The 23,509-nt window shown below is 37.5% G+C and overlaps 1 protein-coding gene across 3 annotated transcripts in view; it reads left to right on the top strand.

The window, feature by feature from the left end:
* Window positions 1-23,509, top strand: part of LOC121386198 (transducin-like enhancer protein 4) — an 89,690-nt gene that overhangs the window by 22,994 nt on the left and 43,187 nt on the right. For 2 of the 3 annotated variants that reach the window (XM_041517043.1, XM_041517033.1), the window contains exons 3-8: window positions 3,664-3,727; window positions 6,109-6,153; window positions 13,516-13,578; window positions 14,792-14,866; window positions 16,998-17,175; window positions 19,032-19,045. In XM_041517043.1, the coding sequence (XP_041372977.1) occupies window positions 3,671-3,727; window positions 6,109-6,153; window positions 13,516-13,578; window positions 14,792-14,866; window positions 16,998-17,175; window positions 19,032-19,045 (432 nt within the window). In that variant the 5' untranslated portion in view covers window positions 3,664-3,670. The remainder of the gene's footprint in view (window positions 1-3,663; window positions 3,728-6,108; window positions 6,154-13,515; window positions 13,579-14,791; window positions 14,867-16,997; window positions 17,176-19,031; window positions 19,046-23,509) is intronic. The other variant, XM_041517036.1, reaches the window with a different exon arrangement.

Genomic DNA, 23,509 nt, shown 5'->3' on the forward strand with positions numbered 1-23,509 from the left:
CAAGCAATGCGCGAACGAAACGACAGTTCTCGTAATTTTCAGAGGACTGTAATGTTTAGTGATTTCCCTAGAAATTTGGCAATGCATGGTAGACCAAAAACTTTTGGGGCATTTTCACTATTTTCGGGGCACTTGCTTTTCATTAAAAAATACCCAAAAATTAATTGAAATAAACAATGTAATTTAGGTGCTTGCTTTAATAAATGAATGGCAAAAGATAGAAAAGGCATATTTTATTAATTAATAATACCTTTTTTGGTGTTTTATAGACAATTTTAGAATTAATTACTGAAAAAGGCTTGTTTAATCTCAGGGCAGCATGACGCTGATTAAGGCAAGATGGTGCTAGGCTATTGAGGCATGGTGCTGCACCATGCTAAAACAAGCTAGGGAAAACACTAATGTCATTAAATAAAACTTTTCTTTCTTTTCTTTTCTTTCTTTCATTAATATTCATAATACTCTAGTGACACTGTGTGTAATAGAAAGACTTAAGTAACCACATATATATTAGTATCTAAAACATAATCACTGACAACGTTTTCAAGCAGTGATGGATCATCTTGGTGTTTACAACTGGATACCAGACAATGACTTCATTTGTTAATCCTGCTGTTTGATGGAAAGTCACAGTGGACAGGCACTTGGCCACATCACTACTGGATTCAGAGCACGCCTAGGTGTTAGGTGACATAACCACATGGATATCTCAACCTAATTTGGTTGATGCGCTGTAACTCTCTAGACCGCTTTCCTCACAATTAAAGTCACAGAGCCTGGTTTCAACTCGTGAAAATGGACACTAAGTTTGGTTAATCTACAAACACATCTGAGTAAGTTACAGTGGTGTGAAACAAGAGTCTGTGTTGTTGAAATTGGGAAATAACTTCTAAAAATAGACTAGAGCTTGTCATCATAGCCATTACTTTTCAAATTGTGAAAATGCATTTCGTGGTATTACAAAAAGCAGGATGACCAGAAATGTAGAATTTTCTCTGTTTCTTTGAAGCATCACCAAAGTAAAAACTTTAGTAACTGACCATTCATTATTCATAGCTGGAGTCAGGGTTTCTGCCAGAGGGTAAAATGAGTGTGACGCCATACCCAAATTTTTTTGGACAAAATTAATTACTCTATTGTTATTGTATGATTTTTTAACCCTAACCCTAAACTTAACCTATTTTTTTTCTGGGGAAGGCCCCCCCCCCCAATACCCCGGTTGACTGATTGCATTCAATTCCACAGTGCCATACCCCAATTTTTTTCTTTGGCAGAAAGACTGGGAGTGGATCTAGCCTTTCTGGTGGGGGTGGTGGGGGGGAGGGGGGTCTTAGAACAAAAAAAGACAATGAAAATTTAAAAGGGCACCATAGTAACAACTTGTATTGTCTTTCCAAAGGTCTAAGCTTGTTTTAGATAGTGTATTCCAGCTGGGTTGGTGCTGTTACATCATTCGTTGCAATACATTTAAACAGAAAATGATAACTAAATATTGGTGTATTCTGACTGATCTTGTGATAAATTGAAATAAATGATTTATCGTGAAAAGGGGTCTTCTCCAATTTGAGGGAGGGTCAGGACCTCCCCCTAAATCTGCTCCAGCATACTGATGATGGTTGAGCAGACAGTTGCAATGGTTATCGATTTATCGATAGCTCATTTTCTGCTTTTTTTGCTTAAAATGATTTTTACAAAGTAGATAGGGTTTGATCTAAAATGTTGAAAAAGACCTTTATTTTGGTACCGTATTTCCTCTAATACGCGTCCAGGCGCTTATTCATTTCAAAATGTCGCAGACCCGGCGCCTATTGGACACCCAGCCTTTATTTTTTTCAAACAAAGTTTAGAAATTAAAGCTAAAAACTACAAACTTAGAATTTTATTTATTTTTAAACTTTAATTTCGAACTGTAACAAAACTTAACTTTAACAAAACAGTGATAAAATTGAGATTATTTGTCCACTTAAAATGCCCAAATTATGCCATGGAGTAATCAGTTTTTGGCTGTCTTACTGGAGGCCCAGCATTTATTTTGTTACAAAGTGTCACAGACCCTGCACTTATTGGAGGCTGGTGTTTTTAGAGGAAATATGGTATATAGTATATAGTTTTCAGCTTTTGTAAGGTCATTTTAGCTTTTATTTTTAAATGGGTATGGTATTGCTGTTAAATTGATCCTGTGTCAAACCAAACCCATGAATCACTGCTCAAATGTCAACGAAACATCACACCTTAGATAGAAAGAAAAAGTTGTTTCTGGGTTTTATGTAAACATAACCACATGTTCATTCCTTTTTTTCTCCCCCATCCATAATATTATTATATATGTAACATAGCTATGAACAGCAGGGCCAGAATATCGTAGAAGCACTTTGGATTATTCAACCAATTTCACTATGTGTATACAAGTTCCTAATTCATTGATTATGTCTACCACAATGGAGTTACAAACCCCCAGGTTATTTCGCAGTCCACAGATTGCTATCTAGGAATTTGAATACCTGTGGTATATATCGCTTCATGCATCACTGCTCATGGCAAATTAGTTTATTCCGCCAAAAAGGTGTTCTCAACACACATGTGCACAAAACCAAGGGAATATGTCATGACCCACAGATATTCACTTGTCTCGTTTGTTGTTAGGCCTGTTCCAAAATGAATTATGGGGGATGGGTGGGGTGGAACCTTTATTATTTTAAGCCTTGATGGTCTTTTTTTTCGAGATGCAAATTTGCTTCAAATACATTTTTATTTGTAGGTACCTAAGAAAAAGTCTTCCTCCCCCACCCCCAATCAGTTGTGGAACCACCCTGATAAAATCAAGTGTTCGGTTGACTGCCTTCAGCTTCAAATATAGCTGGTCTTTGTTAAATTTGTCATGGGGAAGTGAGAATTAAATTATAGTGGGGAATTGATGGATACAGACGGCCTGTCTGCATCTAGTCTTTATTCTTGTAAGGAGGAAAAAAATGAGGGAGGATCATTATTTGCAGGGGAAGATTTCGGAGGGGGTGGGGTGGGGTGGAGGGATTAACAGGAAAAGGGCACATGGACTAACTAATTAAAAGGGCATCCCAGTGGAAGGAAGGAAGGAAATATTTTATTTAACGACGCACTCAACACATTATTTGGGGGGGGGGGGGGGTTTGAGGGGAGACAGGTCACCAAGTCCCCCACTTGGATCTATCTCTGATTTAAGGTGAGGTGGGACGTAGCCCAGTGGTCTAGGATCGATCCCCGTTGGTGGGCCCATTGGACTATTTCTCGTTCCAGCCAGTGCACCACCAGTATATCAAAGGCAGTGGTATGTGCTATCCTGTCTGTGGGATGGTGCATATAAAAGATCCCGTGCTACTAGTGAAAAAATGTAGCAGGTTTCCTCTAAGACTGTCAAAATTACCAAGTGTTTGACATCCAATAACCAATGATTATTAAATCAATGTGCTCTAGTGGTGTCATTAAACAAAACGAGCAAACTGATTTGAGGTGGGGATCCACTGGAATTGAGTGTACATGTATTTTTTTTTTTAATTTATAAAAGGAAAGGAATGTATGATTATGATAACTTATGATATCTCAGCACATACTGCACACTTGTTCCTTTGTTCACTGAATTTTATCCATTCATTCACTGTAAATTTAATTTAATTTAATTTTTTTCAGTTTGAAAATGGAATGTGAGAAACTTGCTCAAGAGAAAACTGAAATGCAGAGACATTATGTAATGGTAAGTAACACTTGGGCACGGTTGTTGATCTACAACTGTAAACAGCCTAGGGCAGTTCCACAATGGAAGAAAGGGGAGGCAAGGGTAACAGGTACTCAAGATTCTTATCGGATCTTTTGATATAAATAAAACTTTTTTTTTTTTTTTATTCTATGTATAGTGGGTACTTGCTTCTCATCCCCCACCCCAACCACATTTACACATCCCTACATATTAAAAATAGTTCACTACAAGATAAACAGTTTTAAATTACAATAAAAGAAGATAATTTATGGTCAAATTAATACAGTCCTCCAAAATTAATTTGTCCAATTATCGAAGTCAAAATATACCGGTAAGTCAAAATATACCGGTAAGTTGAAATAAAATACCTCTCAGTACAGTTCATGTATTTGCAATTATAAATAACATTATTTTTAAATTAATTATTATATTTTAAACCAAAATCATTATTTATGTAATTAAGATTATTTTATTATTTTAATTTTATTTTACAGAAGTCATTTTAAACAAAAAACAACAACCCCAAAACATAAACATACATATGTATATAATAATTATTATATTATATGTAATTAAAATGATTTTTATTTAAATAGTTTCCTTTCCTTTCCTTTATTAATAATAAAAACCTTCAACCACCAATTTGTTTATAAATAAATACATACACATTTTTTTTTAATATATTAATTAACGAGCCATCTGCTGTTAAGAATACAATTTTTACAACACGAGCCAATATCCGGCTGTGTCGATGACGCTTTGAATACAGCCTCCACTGGGGATGAATAATTTAGATAAAGGGTAGCGCTCGGTACAATATCATTTCCCGTTAATACTGCTCTTATCGGCCTCGTCAAGGCCCTCTAGGCTCCCCTCCACTTGGGGTCTCCCCCGTAATCATGAATAGACGAGGACCTGAAGCCCCAAAGCCAACGAACCACTTTGGTATTTCTCTCTCTCTCTGCAACTACTTGTGCCGCATTCAAAACGGCTCAAGTGTATTGATTTTTTTTTGTCAGAATTTTCTTCTCTCTCTTCTGATTATGCAAGCCGAATGATGATGTGAGAGTAGCGAAATTGGCTGCTGAAAATAGTCTTCGCCTGTCGATCGCTTTTAATAATGTATAGCAGTGCGAGTTGGGTTTCCTCTCCGTCACCGCTGCGATATTGATGCAGACGAGACGTCGGGTTGCAGAGCTGTCCATTGTCTGCCGAGTTGTCCATATGCTGCTCAACATATTGTCGCAGCAGCTGAGGCCGTCATTCGACTGATTGACTGTGGCAGACCTATGAATCTTTAATTAAAGGGAGGGGTGTGTGAGTGGGTGAGAGTGCGTGTTAGGCACCAATCTAGAATAGGGGCGAGATGTAGCCCAGTGGTAAAGCGTTCACTTGATGCACGGTCGGTCTGAGATCAATCCCCATCGGTGGGCCCATTGGGCTATTTCTCGCTCCAGCCAGTGCACCATGACTGGTATATCAAAGGCCGTGGTATGTGCTATCCTGTCTATGGGATGATGCATATAAAAGATCCCTTGCTGCTAATCCAAAAGAGTAGCCTATGAAGTGGCGACAGCAGGTTTCCTCCCTCAATATCTGTGTGGTCCTTAACCATATGTCAGACACCATATAACCGTAAAATTAAATGTGTTGAGTGCGTTGTTAAATAAAACATTACCTTCTTCCTTCTGATCTGGAATGATCACTATATTTGTCACTGGGTTGTGTCCCCTTTGATCACTCTTCATGTGTGATGGTTTATTTTGTACTGCAATGAAGCTGAAATTCTATAATTAAAAAATAATTAAATTGAACATGTACCCTCCCCTCCCCCCAATTTTTCTGTTATAAAGATTATTTGTTCAGGCCCATAGGAACCAGATGGGGGTGGGGGGGGGGGTCGGCAGGGGCCTGTTCCCCCCTCCCTGACTTTCTGCCAGATGGTAAAATGGGTATGGTGCCATATCCAATTATTTTTGCATATATTTTTTTTAAGTTAACCTTTTGAGAAAATTAATTACTCTTATCATTACTGTATGATTTTCTTAACCCTAACCCTAAACGTAATCCATTTTTTCAGGGGGAGGCTCCCCATACCTCCTGTTGACTGTGGTTGCATTCAATTCCATAGTGCCGTATCGTAAAATGTCCCCTCCTCCACTTGAGAACAAATTATTAACATTGTTATGAATATATGAACAATATGTTTTTCTTTTGTTACTGACTATTCTATCATTAGTTAAAAAATATTTTTACCAACACTTTTTTGCTTTGTTTTAATAGCATTCCGTATGGTTTATGCTGAGATGTTTTATGTTAAGATTGTAATCAAATAGGTTTATTAACATGGAGTTATTATTATTTTACTATATTTTCAGTATTATGAGATGTCCTATGGCCTGAATGTTGAAATGCACAAACAGGTGAGTGTTGTCATGTTGTTTCAAGTAGGTGTTGTGGCTTAGTGTTCATTTCAACTTATTTCCGTGTTTATAATCCAATTACGGTTCAAGCATGCTGTCCTGGGCACATACCTATAAGCTATCTGGGCTGTCTATCCAAGACAGTGGATTAGTTGTTAGTGAGAGAAGATGGTGCAGTGGTCGATAAACTCACTCTGGGTGAAAGCTGGTACCGGGCTGCGAACTTGGTACCTACTAGCCGTATGTCTGATGGGCTAACCACGTGCAGGCTGTTCCATTGATATACCAGTCACTGCAATGGCTGGAACAAGATTTTAAGAAAGTAGGTGGTGTTAGTCATCAAAAATCATTGCTAGCTGCCTACTAATGAACACTGTCTGTCTCAATCTACCATGTGAGTCCATCAGGCTATTTCTCTTTCCAGCCAGTGCACCACGGCTAGTATATCAGACCATGGTATGTGCTATCCTGTCTGTGGGATAGTGCATATAAAAGATCCCTTGCTACTAATGGAAAAATGTAGTGGGTTTCCTCTTTAAAACTATATACGTTAAAATTACCAAGTGTTTGATATCCAGTAGCCATTGATTAATAAATCAATGTGTTCTAAATTTGCCTTGAATAGAGGCTTACCTAGAATAGATGCGTGCCTTGAATAGAGGCCTGCCTTGAATAGATATGTGCCTTTTAATAGAGACGTGCCTTGAATAGAGGCCTGCCTTGAATAGAGGCCTGCCTTGAATAGAGACGTGCCTTGAATATAGACGTGCCTTGAATAGAGGCCTGCCTTGAATAGAGGCGTGCTTTGAATAGATGCGTGCCTTGAATAGATGCATGCCTTGAATTGAGGCCTGCCTTACATAAAGGCCTGTTTGTGCTGTTGTAGCTTTGTCAAGGGTAATCATCACATATTCAAAACTTCAAATCTGTTTAATGACACCAAAAGCTTATTTATAGCCACATAGCAAAAACACTAAAGTTTGTGTTCATGTAATAATCTTAATTATATCTTCAAATACCATAAATCACTTACGCAAAAAATTGTGAGATAGGCAATAGAGTTTAATGTTATTTATTTTTTTAAAGTACTGGTATGTTTGAAAATTTTGAATAAAAAAATAGAAGCCTGCCTTAATTAGAGGTTGGGTTTAAGAGCCTCATGAAACAAATAAGTTTTTATTCACGGGTTTACGGTATTTTCCCCATAGATACACACATAGCTTAGGTCATAATAAAATAAAATAAATCCTAGACTTTCGTCTACGACTTAGGCTCTGAGAATTGAAAATTACCTTTTAGGATATACTTATGCTAGATGTGTGTATTTCCATTGACTTGAAAATGTATTTAAAAAAAAAATCATCCACCCGTCCCTCACCCATCCCGACACCATTTTGAAAGAAATTTGGTTGAAAAGCCAGACTTTATTTTATTATGGCCTTAAATTAAAACAAATATTTTGTGTGTGGTGATCACTCCTCTGTGGTCAATTTTAGAACAGCCCTTACTTTAATTATGCAAATATTTAGGTTCAATGGCCATGGTCGATAATTACTTGAGAGAAACTGTCCGACAACTTAGCCATTTTTTAGTAAACAATAAAGTTCAGGAAACTTCTATTGTATTTTTAAAAGTCATTATAAGCTTATGGGTTGTTTATTATTAGCAAAAGACATGGTATGTGCTGCCCAACCTGAGCGAGAAGTCAGTGTAGTTGTCTTATACATACCCACTGAGTTGTTAAACTCGCTCTGGGTAGGAGCCGGTACCAGGAGGCGAACCCAGTACCTACCAGCCTTAAGTCTGATTGCTTAACCACTTACATCACCAAAGCCGCTATATAAATAAATTGTAGTACTAGTTGGTTATATATACAGGCCCGTAGCCAATGGGGGTCAGGTGGGTCAGTTGATCTCCCCCCCCCCCCCCCCCCCCCCCCCCCCCCCCCCCCCCAGCAACATGTGACGTTTTTTCCCAATATGCCTCCGGACCCCCTTAAATGACCCCTCTCTCAAAATCCTGGCTACAGGCATGATATATATAGCCACTCACTTACACTCACAGCCACTTGTCTCATACTACAGACTGCACCGTCCACCCCTCCCCCCACCCCACCTAATCATCCACTGGTAGTGGGGACTCAACGGTCTACTTGAGTCGCGCCTCACCGCCCCATTCACATGTGCTGGTGAAATCAACATAACTTAGGAATGCATGACCGATCGCATTTCATGCTTGGTGTGGTGTTGTAATGAGGGCTGAGGCAATGGGATCTAATTTTCTCAACAGTCTCTTGCACACAGTATTGAATTTAGAGCACTTCGAGGGGATTACCTCAAAGGTGCCAGCCTTTTAACTAGCTCAGGGGGGTCTGTTCTGTCCAGCGATGTGTAAAAACAATTGGGGATGGGTGAGAGAGGGTGTTTCAACACAGTATTGAATTTAGAGCACCTCGAGGGGATTACCTCAAAGGTGCCAGCCTTTTAACTAGCTCAGGGGGGTCTGTTCTGTCCAGCGATGTGTAAAAACAATTGGGGATGGGTGAGAGAGGGTGTTTCAACACGGTATTGAATTTAGAGAACTTTGAGGAGATTAGCTGGAAGGTGCCAGCCATTTGACCAGCTTGGGGCCCCCACCCCCTCCCTGCAATGTCTAGGGATGTGTAAAGACAATGGGGGAGGATTTTCCCATAAAGATACAAAAAAAATATGTCTTGTGCCCTCCACCCCACTCTAGAGGCTGTGACACCTCTTAGAGGTTGTAACCCCGCCCCCACTACAAATATGGTTGCTATAGGCCTGCAGCATATTGAATGATATTATTACCATGGAATTGGCAATACAATATTAAATGAGAAATGATTAATTATCTACATATAAGACGTGATATGTAGAATAATATTATCATGGAATTGTCGATATCACTTATAATGGGTACATATCACTCCACATTTATTAACTGACAAATAATTATGTACATTTAAAGCAAACAGGTAAGGGAAAACATAATCAGTTGTCAAGTGGCTAGCACCATCAATATACAAGCACTTGAAATGGGACGTACATTTACAAGTCGGTGTTTTTATCAAGCCATTCGGGTCATTGTCAAATAAACGATATTGTCACCAGCTAGCTGTGTCAATATCACCTGTCGGTAAATACACATAGGCTTCACAGACTGAGGCGAACACACCTGGTACCCGAGTAAACATGACATTACAACAGTCACAAATAGCCAGAGTTCTTTTTTGTGTGTTTTTTTTCTTCCCTCTTTCTCTTCAACAACTACTAAATACAACTGTGAATCAATATATCAAACTTGCCAAGCAGTAGCTCTGCGACTGCCCTTTGTTGACAGAGCAAATATTTGAACCATGGTTTATTGTATTGCCCAGAGCTGTTTTTATTAAACAAATGCTCACGGCTTGAATACAGAGTGGGGGGGGGGGAGGGAGAAAAAATAATGTGCAGATCGTTTAACATTAAAGAATGAACGGCCCTTGGCTCATTTTGAAAATTAACGCGTATAATGGTGGCTCAAGAGTGCAAACATATATAGATCTATAATTTAGCACTCTGTCGATGGTGTGCATGTTTGCCGACCCAGCCCTGCAGGCACTAAATTGACATGTTATTTAAAATGTACAGGGGGGATTTATGCTTTCATCTCAAAATAAAATATAATATTAAAAAAACCGTCTGGTGTATTATTGTCAATGTTTGAATTGTTGTGAGAGAAAAACAAAGTTGTTTGCAGATTGTTGTCTACGTGTGGGAAGGTGTGACATTTTAATTTATTATTCACGAATTTGCACGGGTTTGTTTACACAAATATGCAGTGGGTTTTCGAGGCTGTTTGACATTTGATAAAATATTAAAAGTTGCCTAAAGTATAATATGACACATACTCTGGTTATAATACAAAAGGTTATAACCTGAGATATAGATCTAGAAAATTTGACCTAATTTTTATACTGAGCTCAAAGAGCATCTGGATAAACAAAAAATGTTTGTTCTGTTTAACGACACCACATTGATTTATTAATCATCAGCTGTTGGATGTCAAACATTCAGTAACAGAGACATATAGTCTTAGAGAGGAAACCTGCTACATTTTTCCATTTGTAGCAAGGGATCTTTTATATGCACCATCCCATAGGCAGGATAGCACATACCACAGCCTTTGATATACCAGTCGTGGTGCACTGGCTGGAACGAGAAATAGCCCATGGGACCCACCAGAATTGTTGTTAAATCCACTAGCCATGGGATCAATGATTTTAAAAATGTACTAGCCACGATTAAAAATTCACTAGCCCTACTTTACTTGAAGTTAATATAATTTGACTAAATAATAGTAACAACCAGATATGTCACCTGAAGAGGGAGATAGAGCTTAAAAACACTAACATTGGGGGTTGGGGTGGGGTAAAGATATTCATATTTACAAAATCGACTTAACTGCAACATTTGACACTCTTTTCATTTTTTTCACTAGCCTTCTGGCATGTTATTTACTAGTTCAACATTGAATATCACTAGCCATGGGAGTAGGGCTAAAATAATCTAGAAACCCTGCTATGTGTTTTGATTTTTGGTGGTAAGCTAAGTTGGGGTCAAAGTGAAAGCCACGCTCACGGTCGGCTAATTAACGGTGTCTGCAATTAGTTATTCTTCAGCTTGCAAAGAAAACAGTACCACCCATAACCAGGATTTGACATGTCACCACACTTTTGTTTAATTGATGTCAGGGTTTAACCTGGGCCCCCAAATATTATTAGCAGCTTGATGAATTTGGACATAAAATCTTTAACTACATTCAAGTTTCAGTTAGCCTAATAAAAACAAAATTTAACGTCTTTAAATAAATCTATACATTTGTTACATTTGATATATCGTTTAGTGTGACAAAGATCAAAGTTTCTGAATTACTTTTCAGCAATGACGTTACATATATAATCGAAACACCTTGACCAACTGACACATTTATTCTGCGAGGTATCGAAATAGTGTGAGCCAGTGAAAACGATGCGAGAATAAACAACACGCAATTTTTCCAGTTAACTTTTTCAGTGAATTAATAATGAAATAAATGTGGCACATTCAACTTTGATTTGCAGTTGGCAAATAACAGCTTAAACCCTGATGGCACATGTGCATGCTTTCTTATTGTTTATTATCTTAAACAAATTCACCAAGTTTTGTCTGAGTGGCACGAGTTGTGACTATGCATGTCACATTCACAGTTTTATATATATATATATATATATATATATATATATATATATATATATATATATATATATATATATATATATATATATATATATATATATATATATATATATATATATATATATATATAATAATATTTGTCATTTTGGTAAATCCACCTACCAGTACATATTGCAGTGAAGAACCTACTTTACAGTTTGCTGTCTGTGATACTTAATTAACACTGGTATAGCCATGACTTTGTATTGAGGTGGGGTGGGAGGCATGTACATATACACACACATGATTAATGATATGAATTCAATTTATAAAATGGGCAGTACATATTCCAGTGGTAAAGCGTTTGCCTGATGTGTGATCAGTTTAGGATCAATCCACATTGGTTGGCCCATTTGGCTATATCTCGTTACAGCTAGTGCTCCACAGTTGGTATATCAATGGCTGAGGTATGTGCTATCCTGTCTAGGATTGTGCATATAAAAGATTCCTTGCTACTAATGGAAAAATGTATCGGGGTTTCCTCTGAGACTATATGTTAGAATTAGAGCTGATGATAAAATAAATCAATATGCTCTAGTGGTATCGTTAAACAAAACAAACTTTTTAATTTGTAGTAAGCAAAGAACAAATAATGAATTGGCATCTTGTCTACAGAGCTTTGCTCTAGATGGCACCTTAAATTCATATTAGGTTGCATGAGATAATACATCGCAATGTAATGAGGCCTAATGTTTCATGTTTTGTATTTCCACAGTGTGTTTTAAAAGTGACTGACTGATTCAGAATTTGATCCTAATAAATAATAATTATTATCTCAATATTGAAATTTTTAATTTTGTTTCATCAAATTCTACTAGAATTCATTTGTATTTCCACAGTGTGTTTTAAAAGTTAAAGATCGATTCAGAATTTGATGCTAATAAATAATAATTATTATCTCGATATTGAAATTTTTATATATTTTTTAACAGACGTCTGATTGAATATTGGATGACAGACAAGATCCTTGGCTTTTTTTTTTTTAGAAAGATTGATTTTACAGAATCTAATTGAATTCGCGTCGTCTCCATTTAGTGGAATATTAGCCAGAATTGGATTTCCATGAATAAAAAAAATACCCCGGCCTAAATTTTGTCTTACAGAACAAATCATTGGCACAGAAAAAAAGATCTTTCTTGACTAAATTCCTTTTTTCTTCTCTCTCGTTTACAACTACGCTTTAGTGGCATCCCCTCTTTAGGTAAATTGTTTGCCATTTTGTGGCAAAAAGTGGCTCTGTGGTAGAGCGTTTGCAGGGTTTAGGTTGTCATTTGCCAACTTGTGGAATGCAATTTAAAGTTGAATTTATTTATTAAGGGGTTTTCATTTAGCTTTGTGGGGTGGGACGTAGCCCAGTGGTAAAGCATTCGCTTGATGCACGGTTAGATTATGATCGATCCCCGTCGGTGGACCCATTTCTCGTTCTAGCCAGTGCTCCACGACTGGTGTAACAAAGGCCATGGTATGTACTATCCTGTCTGTGGGATGGTGCATATAAAAGATCCCTTGCTGCTAATCGAAAAGAGTAGCCCATGAAATGGCGACAGCGGGTTTCCTCTCTCAATATCTGTGTGGTCCTTTCCTTTCCTTACATTTAGCTTTGATTTTGCTTGTATGTATGATACTGTATTGAAAACTCACGTAGACCCCTGTACATGGGCTGTGTGCTTGTATGTATGATACTGTATTGAAAACTCACGTAGACCGCTGTACATGGGCTGTGTGCTTGTATGTATGATACTGTATTGAAAACTCACGTAGACCCCTGTACATGGGCTGTGTGCTTGTATGTATGATACTGTATTGAAAACTCACGTAGACCCCTGTACATGGGCTGTGTGCTTGTATGTATGATACTGTATTGAAAACTCACGTAGACCCCTGTACATGGACTGTGCTTGTATGTCTGGTTTAGAGGGGTTTCACTGTATTCATGTTTCTTTAGTTGTTTAGTATACTTACTGATGATTGATGTACCACAGGCTGTGGTATGTATTATCCTGTCTATATATTATATATATGTGTGTCTTTGTATAAAAGATTTGTTGCAATTTTGTATTCTGATTTTGTTTTCCTCCTTTTATTTCAGACTGAGATCGCGAAACGACTGAATGCAATCTGTGCTCAAGTTATTCCTTTCCTATCTCAGGAGGTAAGCCTTTAGGAATAATTGTTAAAAATAGACACACAGATGAACAATGGGATGGATGGATGAACAAATGGGTGGCTGGATACAGGGTTGTGTGGATGGATGGATGGTTGGATGGAAGGGTAGGTGGAGGGAGAGATGTGTGACTATTACATAGATGGATGGACAGATAGATGGATGGACAGATAGATGAATGGACAGGACAGATAGATGAATGGACAGATACATGGATGGACAGATACATGGATGGACAGATAGATGAATGGACAGACAGATGGATGGACAGATAGCAACTCAGACATGATATGTAAATATTACTACAATCGTGACTGTTAGATACCATTTATCGTACAACACTTGCATATCCAACTAACATTTGCATGTTGTTTGAAACCACTAGTAACATACATGATATTTAATGGCCACTTGTATATTCTCTATTTCCATAATCAAGGACAAGCATGGTGATTGAATGGTTAATAGAGAGAAAGATAAAACAGAAATCTTTATAGCATTTAAACATTCCACATTTGGAACCAGATGCATGGATACCAAACAATGAAATTAATATTCTCTGTATTCAGGAGGAGGGTGGGATATAGCCCAATGGTAAAGATTTTGCTTGATGCACGGTCGGTCTGGGATCGATCCCTGTCGGTGGGCCTATTGGGCTGTTTCTCAGTTGTGGTGCACTGGCTGTAATGAGAAATAGCCCAATGGGCCCACTGACGGGGATTGATCCTAGACCGACCGCACATCAAAACGAGTGCTTTACCACTGGGCTACGTCCTGTCCATGTCTAAACAAAACATATACAAACATCATACTAATCTAATGGAGTGTGCTGCCTCCTCTTCCCCATTCCTTCCCCTCTCTGATCTGGATCTGCCCATGATATTGAACTGTGTATATTAATATCTGAAATGTAAATCATGTAGTGTGCTTCCTCCTCTTCCCTACCCCCCTGGTCTGCTCTGGATCTGCCCATGATATTGAACTGTGTAAATTAATATCTGAAATGTAAATCATGTAGTGTGCTTCCTCCTCTTCCCTACCCCCCTGGTCTGCTCTGGATCTGCCCATGATATTGAACTGTGTAAATTAATATCTGAAATGTAAATCAGTGTTCTGCCTGCTCTTCCCTACCCCCCTGCTCTGGATCTGCCCATGATATTGAACTGTATATATTAATATCTGAAATGTAAATCTTTTTCAGCACCAGCAACAGGTGGCGGCTGCAGTGGAGCGGGCCAAACAGGTGACGATGCAGGAACTCAACGCTATCATTGGTGTACGTAGATTTTCAAGCTTTTCTAGACAAAAAATACTAACATTGGTGTATGTAGATTTCCAAGCTGTTCTTGACAAAAAATACTATCATTGGTGTACGTAGATTTCCAAGCTTTTCTTGACAAAAAATACTATCATTGGTGTACGTAGATTTCCAAGCTTTTCTAGACAAAAATTACTATCATTGGTGTACGTAGATTTACAAACTTTTCTAGACAAAAAATACTATCATTGGTGTATGTAGATTTACAAGCTTTTCTAGACCCAAAAATACTATCATTGGTGTACGTAGATTTCCAAGCTTTTCTAGACAAATACTATCATTGATGTACGTAGATTTCCAAGCTTTTCTAGACAAATACTATCATTGATGTATGTAGATTTCCAATCTTTTCTAGACTAAAAATACTATCATTGGTGTACGTAGATTTCCAAGCTTTTCTAGACAAATAATACTATCATTGGTGTTCGTAGATTTCCAAGCTTTTCTAGACGAAAAAAGTTAGTTTGTTTTGTTTAACGACACCACTAGAGCACGTTGATTTATTACTCATCTGCTATTGGATGTCAAACATTTGGTAATTTTGACATATAACCATAAAGATGAAACCCGCTACATTTTTCCATTTGTTAGCAAGGATTCTTTTAAATGCACCATCCCACAGACAGTGGCGTAGCTGGGGGGGGGGGGGGGGGGCACCAGGGGGGCCATGGCCCCACCCAATCCCGGGAAATTTTTACCTTTTCGCTTATTAAAAAGGTTCCTGTGTCATATCCCACCACACAGGTGGCCCCCCTCCCCCCCCACTCAATACAAAATCCTGCCTACGCCACTGCCCACAGACAGGATAGCACATACCCTAGCCTCTGATATACCAATCAATGTGTACTGGTTGGAATGAAAAATAGCCCAAGCTTTTGTTGACCAAATACACTTAAGACAAAAATGTATAGCAATTTGGTACTACTTTTTTGACATGTGCATACATGTGCAGGAATTTTAACAGGGGTGTCTAAACTGGCAAGCAAAGTTTATAAGCGGGGTGGTGGGTGGGTGTGGGTGGGGGAGGGGGGTGGGTGTGTGTGTATGTCTGTGTTGAGTCATGCTCCCCCAGAAAATATATTTAAAAAAAAAAGAAACTTTGTTTGAACAGGGGTTGATTTCGATCCCCACAAGTGTGATAGTACTGTTTAATACAAGTTATATTCAATGATGTGACAGTTCATATTTAATCTTTGTATTGGAAGTCTCAATTGTTACTTACTACACTGACATGTGATGCATTAAGTAAATACAGTGTCTTATTTTACTTTAAATGTCAGACAAATTTTCTTTATTTAATCACACTTAATAAATTTCCAAACTTTTTTTTGGTCATATTTTAAAAAAAATTTAATTTATTTTTATCCTTGAATCCAGGTATGTTTCAGGCATTCGGTAAATCTATCCTATTGACATTTTACTTTTAAATGATTATGGTAAAAATACATTATGCCATTTTTAAATTATTTTTTAAAGGTCTTTTAAGTTTTATGTTATACTCTATATCACAATTGAAAAGAAATAGGAATACACATAAAATTTGAATATAAATTGAAATAGTTCACTCTGTCTTTAAGCACTTGATGTAATGGGAAGGATTATATTTTGGCCTGAATTTTTTTTTAAAGAAATTGTTTCCCGGAACCCAATCCTACCTAGAAAAAAACCCTAACCCTTTTCAATGTATTTTTAAAAATTAATATTAATAATGTAGGTGAAAAAAGAACAGACAAAACTTTTTTTTTCGAGGTGAAGATAGTAAATGGAAAGCTGACCAATTCAGCCTAATTTTCCTGGAAATAGACATTTAATTAAAACAAAAGAATTTTTTTGGGGGGGTGGGGGTGGGTCTAATTATGCTGGTGACCAGAAATGGCAGTTTTTTTTAGAAAACAAGTTTTAACATTATTTTAAAATCTAAAATTTTAATTTTATTATTTTAAATTATGTAGCTCTTCTTATTACATATATGCACACCCTCCCTCCCCCCCCCCAATAAAAAAAGAAAAATGTTTGATCTTTGCAAATATTCCTTTCCGATTTTCACAGCAGCTTGAATATCGTGATTCTGTATGTTTTTCTGTTACAGCAGCAAATGCAAGCGCACCACTTGCCGCATGCGCATGCCCCACCCATCCCGATGACGCCCCACCCCTCAGGCTTACCCGCGCCACTCCCGCCCAGCTCCAGTGGGTCCGGACTCCTTGGATTGCCGCAGAGCTCATTCGCACATCTTCATCACAATTCACTGTTAAAGGACGAAAAAAGTAAGTTGTTAAATTTCTTATTTTTATTTATTAATAACATTATCTGTGTTATTTTAAGGAAGGGAAAATACTGTTTGGAATTTGAAAAATTATCTTGTTAAACATGCTGTCAAATTAAGATTTTTTTTTATAGTCAAATAAATGCATCAGAATTTAAGCTTTAAGGCATACTGTCACAGATTTAAGGACCTTATTTCTCTAAAAATGGATAATAAATAAAAATTACGTTAATTGTTGGAAACCAAATCTAGCTATCACATCACCTTAACTGAACCATGATGGAGTGAACTCCATGTCATCTCTGCAATTTTAGTTTTTGAATTATGGACCATTGCCATAATTCAATTATTTTTTTACAAAATGTCATTAATAAATGGAGTATGGTGGTTATGAAGATGGTTGAATAAAGTACATTTAGGGACAAATCAAATTATATTCAGGTAATACAGGTCAGTGGTCTGTGACAATATGCCTTTAATAAAGTTATAACTATGCTATTTGTACTAAACAGAATTGTAGGCTAAAACTAGCTTTTTGATGTCAGACCATATTAATGTGACATCATAAAATAGGATTAGAGATCTTGGAGGAGCAGTTCCACATGTTAATAATCACAGTAGTTAAAGATTGAAATTCAATCACTAAATGTATTGATTTGCTATTTTAAAAACTATATTTAGTGATATAGCAGAGCCAAGTTTGTAAAATTGAATTTGGTTTAAATGTTTCTTGCCATTTAAAAAAAAAAAAGATTAACAATTTTATGTCAAACCATCGAACCTTTCCTCCATCCATCCATCCATCCATCCATCCATCCATCCATCCATCCATCCATCCATCCATCCATCCATCCATCCATCCATCCATTTCAACCATCTATCGAACCAAAAAACATCCATCCACACATCCAAAACCCATCCATCTTTCTATCTATTCATCCATCCATCCATCCATCCATCCATCCATCCATCCATCCATCCACACATCCAAAACCCATCCATCTTTCTATCTATCCATCCATCCATCCATCCATCCATCCATCCCATCCAGGAGGCAGGACGTAGTCCAGTGGTAAAGCATTTGCTTGATGTGTGGTCGGTCTGGGATCGATCCCTGTCGGTGGGCCTATTGGGCTATTTTTCACTCCAGCCAGTGCACCATGACTGGTATATCAAAGGCGGTGATATGTGCTATCCTGTCTGGGATGGTGCATATAAAAGATCCCTTGCTGCTAATCGATTAAGTGGCGGCAGCGGGTTTCCTCTCTCAATATCTTTGTGGTCCTTAATCATATGTCTGACGCCATATAACCGTAAATAAAATGTGTTGAGTATGTCGTTAAATAAAACATTTCTTTGTTTTTTTTCCATCCTATCCATCCCATCCATCCCATCCACCATGCGTCTGTCCATTCACACATCCATCTATCCATTACCTTTTCATCCATCCAACCGTCTGTCCGTCCATCCATCCATCCATCCATCCATCCATTCATTCATTCATTCATTCATCCATCCATCCATCCATCCATCCATCCATCCATCCATCCATCCATCCATCCATCCATCCATCCATCCATCCATCCATCCACCCACCCATCCACCCACCCATCCATCCATCCATCCATCCATCCATCCATCCATCCACCCATCCATCCTTCCATCCTTCCATCCTTCCACCCACCCATCCATCCATCCACCCACCAATCCATCCATCCATCCATCCATCCCATCCATCCCATCCATCCCATCCATCCCATCCATCCATCCATCCCATCCATCCATCCATCCATCTATTCACTGATTTAGGTTTGTTACATACACTCCAATTATTGTTTATTTTTTCTTTACTTTCAGTGGAAGACAAACATGTAAGTAAACACTTATCTTTCATAGATTGACGATGTATCCACAAACACTATCATAAGTGTATGAGATGGTGGAGAGTGCGGGTCAACTGCAAATCTACACATTCGGACAAAAACGGTGGAAACATTCTAGCAAAATGAGCTTGCCTGAAACTTTTTTTACCATATATTTCCATCAATGTGCTCACAATAATAGTTGTAATCCATGTAAAAATGCGTAGTGATTCGTTTTGGAATCCTATATACAGCTGTTTGGTTCTAATCCAAATACATATATGAATAAACTTTGTTGTCCAGATTCCAGCATATTTGTTTATTTCGGACAAAAATCGGTCTGCCCACCTAGAAAAATGGGAGTCGGTATGCCTATGAACACTACTTCCTGTATGCAACACCCACCAAACATAGCTAAAATTTCCATTCGTTGTGAGATGTCATTAAGCTGTAATTCATTAACGCTTCCAACACCCACCAAACATAGCTAAAATTTCCATTCGTTATGAGATGTCATTAAGCTGTAATGCATTAACGCTTCCAACACCCATTAACCCCTGTAGGAGCTGGGAGCAGTTTAAAGTGATAAAATTACTTTATTGCTATGTGTGATAAACTGATTAAACATAATCCATCTGGCTTTGTTAGAGAGATGCCTCAGTTTGTAGGTTGCCAACTTTAGAATTTGTTACCGACAGCAATTTTGAAATATTTTTTCCCCATAGGCAGAATGTTTACCTATGGTAATTTTTTAACATGTCTATAGTAGTTTTAAACCAGTAGCTTTTGCAAGAAATAACTTTAAAAAGCACCAATATTATCCCCAAGTTTTTAACTGGACTGGATAAAAATCATTGCCATTGGTAAATCCCCTGACCTACGACAATTCATATTACAGTTTCTATAATTGCTGTCAATGCCGATGTTAAATTCGACCCCTGGTCTACTGCCTTTAAAGTGACAGACCCTAATTTTTCAACACTTCGACACATCTTTTACTATTGGAGCCGATTGTAATAAGATAAATTAGAAGTAACTCAGGGCTTTTAGATTATGGTAGCCCCACTCCCACCGACGCCATATAACCGTAATTAAAATGTGTTGAGTGCATCGTTAAATAAAACATTTCCTTCTCCACTGCCATTGCTAGTGATATTCAATGTTGGACTAGTAAATAACTACTATCGCCTTGCCCAACGGCTAGTGAAAATAAAGTTGCCAAATGCTGCATTTAAGTCTGTTTTGTAAATATGGATATCCTGCCCCCACCCCGTCAAATGTAATGATTTTTAAGCTCTGTCTCCTTCTTTAGGTGACATATCAGATTATTCCTATTAGTAAAATTATATTTACTTAAAATAGGGCAAGTGAATTTTTAATCATGGCTAGTAATGTTTTTAAATCACTGATCCCATAGCTAGTGGATTTTTAATCATGGCTAGTAATGTTTATAAATCACTGATCCCATGGCTAGTGGATTTTTTAAATAACAATTGTAGAAGCCTGAGTTTCATACATCCCAAGTGTTTCCGGTCATCTTGGTTTTCGTAATACCCCGAAATACATTTTTAATCAATTCTAAAATCATATGGACCTCTGAGAAGTAACAGTTATTGATTGAAGCTGTAGTCTGTTTTAGATGGTATTTCCCCTGTTTAAACATCACAGACTTTAGTTTCACTCTATTGCAGCTTGATCCAGATGTGTTAGAGGTGTTAGAGGTTTGTAAGTTAACCAAACTTGGTGTTAATTTTCAAAGGCTGAAACTATGGTCTGCGAAATGACGTGCATATGAGCAAGTTACTACATTTGGAAAGACCTCTTGTCATATATCAGGGTTTCTGCCAGAGGGTAAAACGGGTATTGCACCATACCCAAATATTATGGCAGATTTAATTTCTTTAAGTTTACTTTTTGACAAAATTAATTCTCTTATCATTACTGTATGATTTTCCTGACCCTAAACCTAAACTTAACCCATATTCCTTTTGGGGGAGGCCCCCATACCTCCTGTTGACTGTGGTTGCATTTAATTCCATAGTGCCATACCCACAAATTTCTTTCTCCTTAACCATATGTCGGACACCACATGACCGTAATTAAAATGTGCTCAGTGTGTTATTCCTTTTTCCTTTTTGGGGAGGCCTCCATACCCCTGTCAAATCTACAGCACTCAATACCGAAACATTTATTTCTGGCAGAAATACTGTATATGTATTGTATTTATACTTGTACATAGCTGAAGTTGCAAATAGTTTATGCTTTACGGAGGAAGTATGCCTGGTGTTCAGATAATGCTAAGAACAAACCCTGAGAGTTGAGATGATTCAGCTGGAACGATGAGAAGCAAAGTCAACATCTTTGCTTTTTAAACTATTTCTGTATCTGTTGACAAAACAAATAGTTTCGAGTGTGTTTAATAGCTAGGGCCAAAAAATGAGCATTCTAACCAGCAAACCATCCAATAGCTTAAGTGTCTTTAGGTATGTCGTAAATAAAAAGATGCAAAAAAGAAAGAATCGACAACTTTGCTATTTAAACAATTTTTGAATTTATCCTGAAACCAACACCAACTATTTGGAGTGTGTTACCTAGTTCTAATACAGGGGACAATATTTCAAAATGTTAGGTAACCTAAAGTCGGTTCACGTGAGTTTTACTTAGGTATCCGATGTGAATTTAGTTCTGGTACCGGATGAGTTATACCTACCTAACTGCAAAACACTTGAACTACGGTTCTGTGCTACACTGGTGTTTCAAATGTTTAAAACAATATAATAAACTGATTTTTAATTTGACTTCTAATGGTACTTTTAATTTTAGAAATTAATTGTTCATCACGTAACCAATTGACCGTTCACGTGATTTTAAAGTTGCATAACCGACACGCGAACAGAACAACAGTTCTCGTGAAATATTGTGCCCTGTAATAACAAGCATTCTAACCATCAAACTTAGCAGTAGCTTAAATGTCTTTAGGTATGTCGTAAATAAAAAGATGGGGGAAAAAAAGAATCGACAACTTTGCTATTTAAACTATTTTTGAATTTATCCTCAAACCAACACCAACTATTTGGAGTGTGTTACCTAATTCTAATAACGAGCATTCTAACCATCAAACTAAGCAATAGCTTAAGTGTCTTTAGGTATGTCGTAAATAAAAAGATGGAGGAAACCTCACAAACTAACAAATCAATAACTTTGCTATTATACTATTTCTGTATTTGTCTATAAACAGAACTTTACGAGTGTGTTAGCTAGTGCCGAAAACGAGCATTCTAACCACCAAATTAAGCAAAATCTTAAGTGTCTTTAGGTATGTCGTAAATAAAAGGATGAAAAAAAGAATCAACAACTTTGCTATTTAAACTATTTTTGGATCTATCCACAAACCAACACCAACTTTTTGGAGTGTGTTAGAGGTTCGATGTTAGCCAAATCAGTTTTTGGATTCCGTCGTGTCTCGGCCGAGTGTCGGTACACAGGAAATCGTTTGCTCTGGCATCGGCGGCGGGGGTTAAAACACACAACGCACTGTTGTTCGGTACCAGATAACTCTAATAGCGCCTCTCTGCGTATTGAAAGGAGAGAAATCCACGTGTATTTACATCGCATTAGCCCAGTCCTGGACAACACCATGCCGTTAAATGTTTTGATTTTACAATCGGAAAGGAATTTCGTAGATTTGTTGGATGATCCTGCAGTTGAGCAAATATGGCCGCGTTATTTTGTTTGTTTGTTATTTGCGGGTTTTGTGGTTGTTGTAGTAAAAAAAAAAAAAAAAAAAAACTACATCGGTGCTTGTAATTGCTGGAGATGTATCGCTTCATTGTTTGTGTTTTGTGTTTCCATGCCACGGCTCGTAAATTGTCTAGAGATGCTTTTGTTGAGCCAGGTTTTTCCAGCCTAGTTTAGCATCGAGATTCCTTCCAACAAGATAATGCCGTAATAAGAGCAAACATTTTGCATGCACAGGTGACGGTACTGCTGATAAGGATTTAAAACAGAAATTCTTTAGTGCTGTCATAATGAAGGTTCCTCCATGACTGATACATCAAAGGTCGTGGTATGTATTACCCTGTCTGTGTGATGATGCATATAAAAGATCCCTTGCTGCTAATCAAAAAGAATAGTCCATGAAGTGGCGACAGCGGGTTTCCTCTCTCATTATCTGTGTGGTCTTTAACCATATGTTTGATGCCATATAACCGAAAATAAAGTGTTGAGTGCATCGTTAAATAAAACATTTCTTTCTTTTTTTCTGATTTGTCGGATAAATTTGAACTGAATGTATCAGATAATCAGATACTGAAAAGTTATATCTGTCCAAATTACCACACTAGGGGTTGAATTTTAATATTTAATGGGTCAGATAGTTAAGGGGTTGAATTTTAATATTTAACGGGTCAGATAGTTAAGGGGTTGAATTTTAATATTTGGGTGGGTGGGATACTGTAACAGGGAACATTTTGT

The sequence above is a fragment of the Gigantopelta aegis genome, chromosome 2 (genome assembly GCF_016097555.1).
Source record: "Gigantopelta aegis isolate Gae_Host chromosome 2, Gae_host_genome, whole genome shotgun sequence".
Classification (NCBI taxonomy): Eukaryota; Metazoa; Mollusca; class Gastropoda; order Neomphalida; family Peltospiridae; genus Gigantopelta; species Gigantopelta aegis.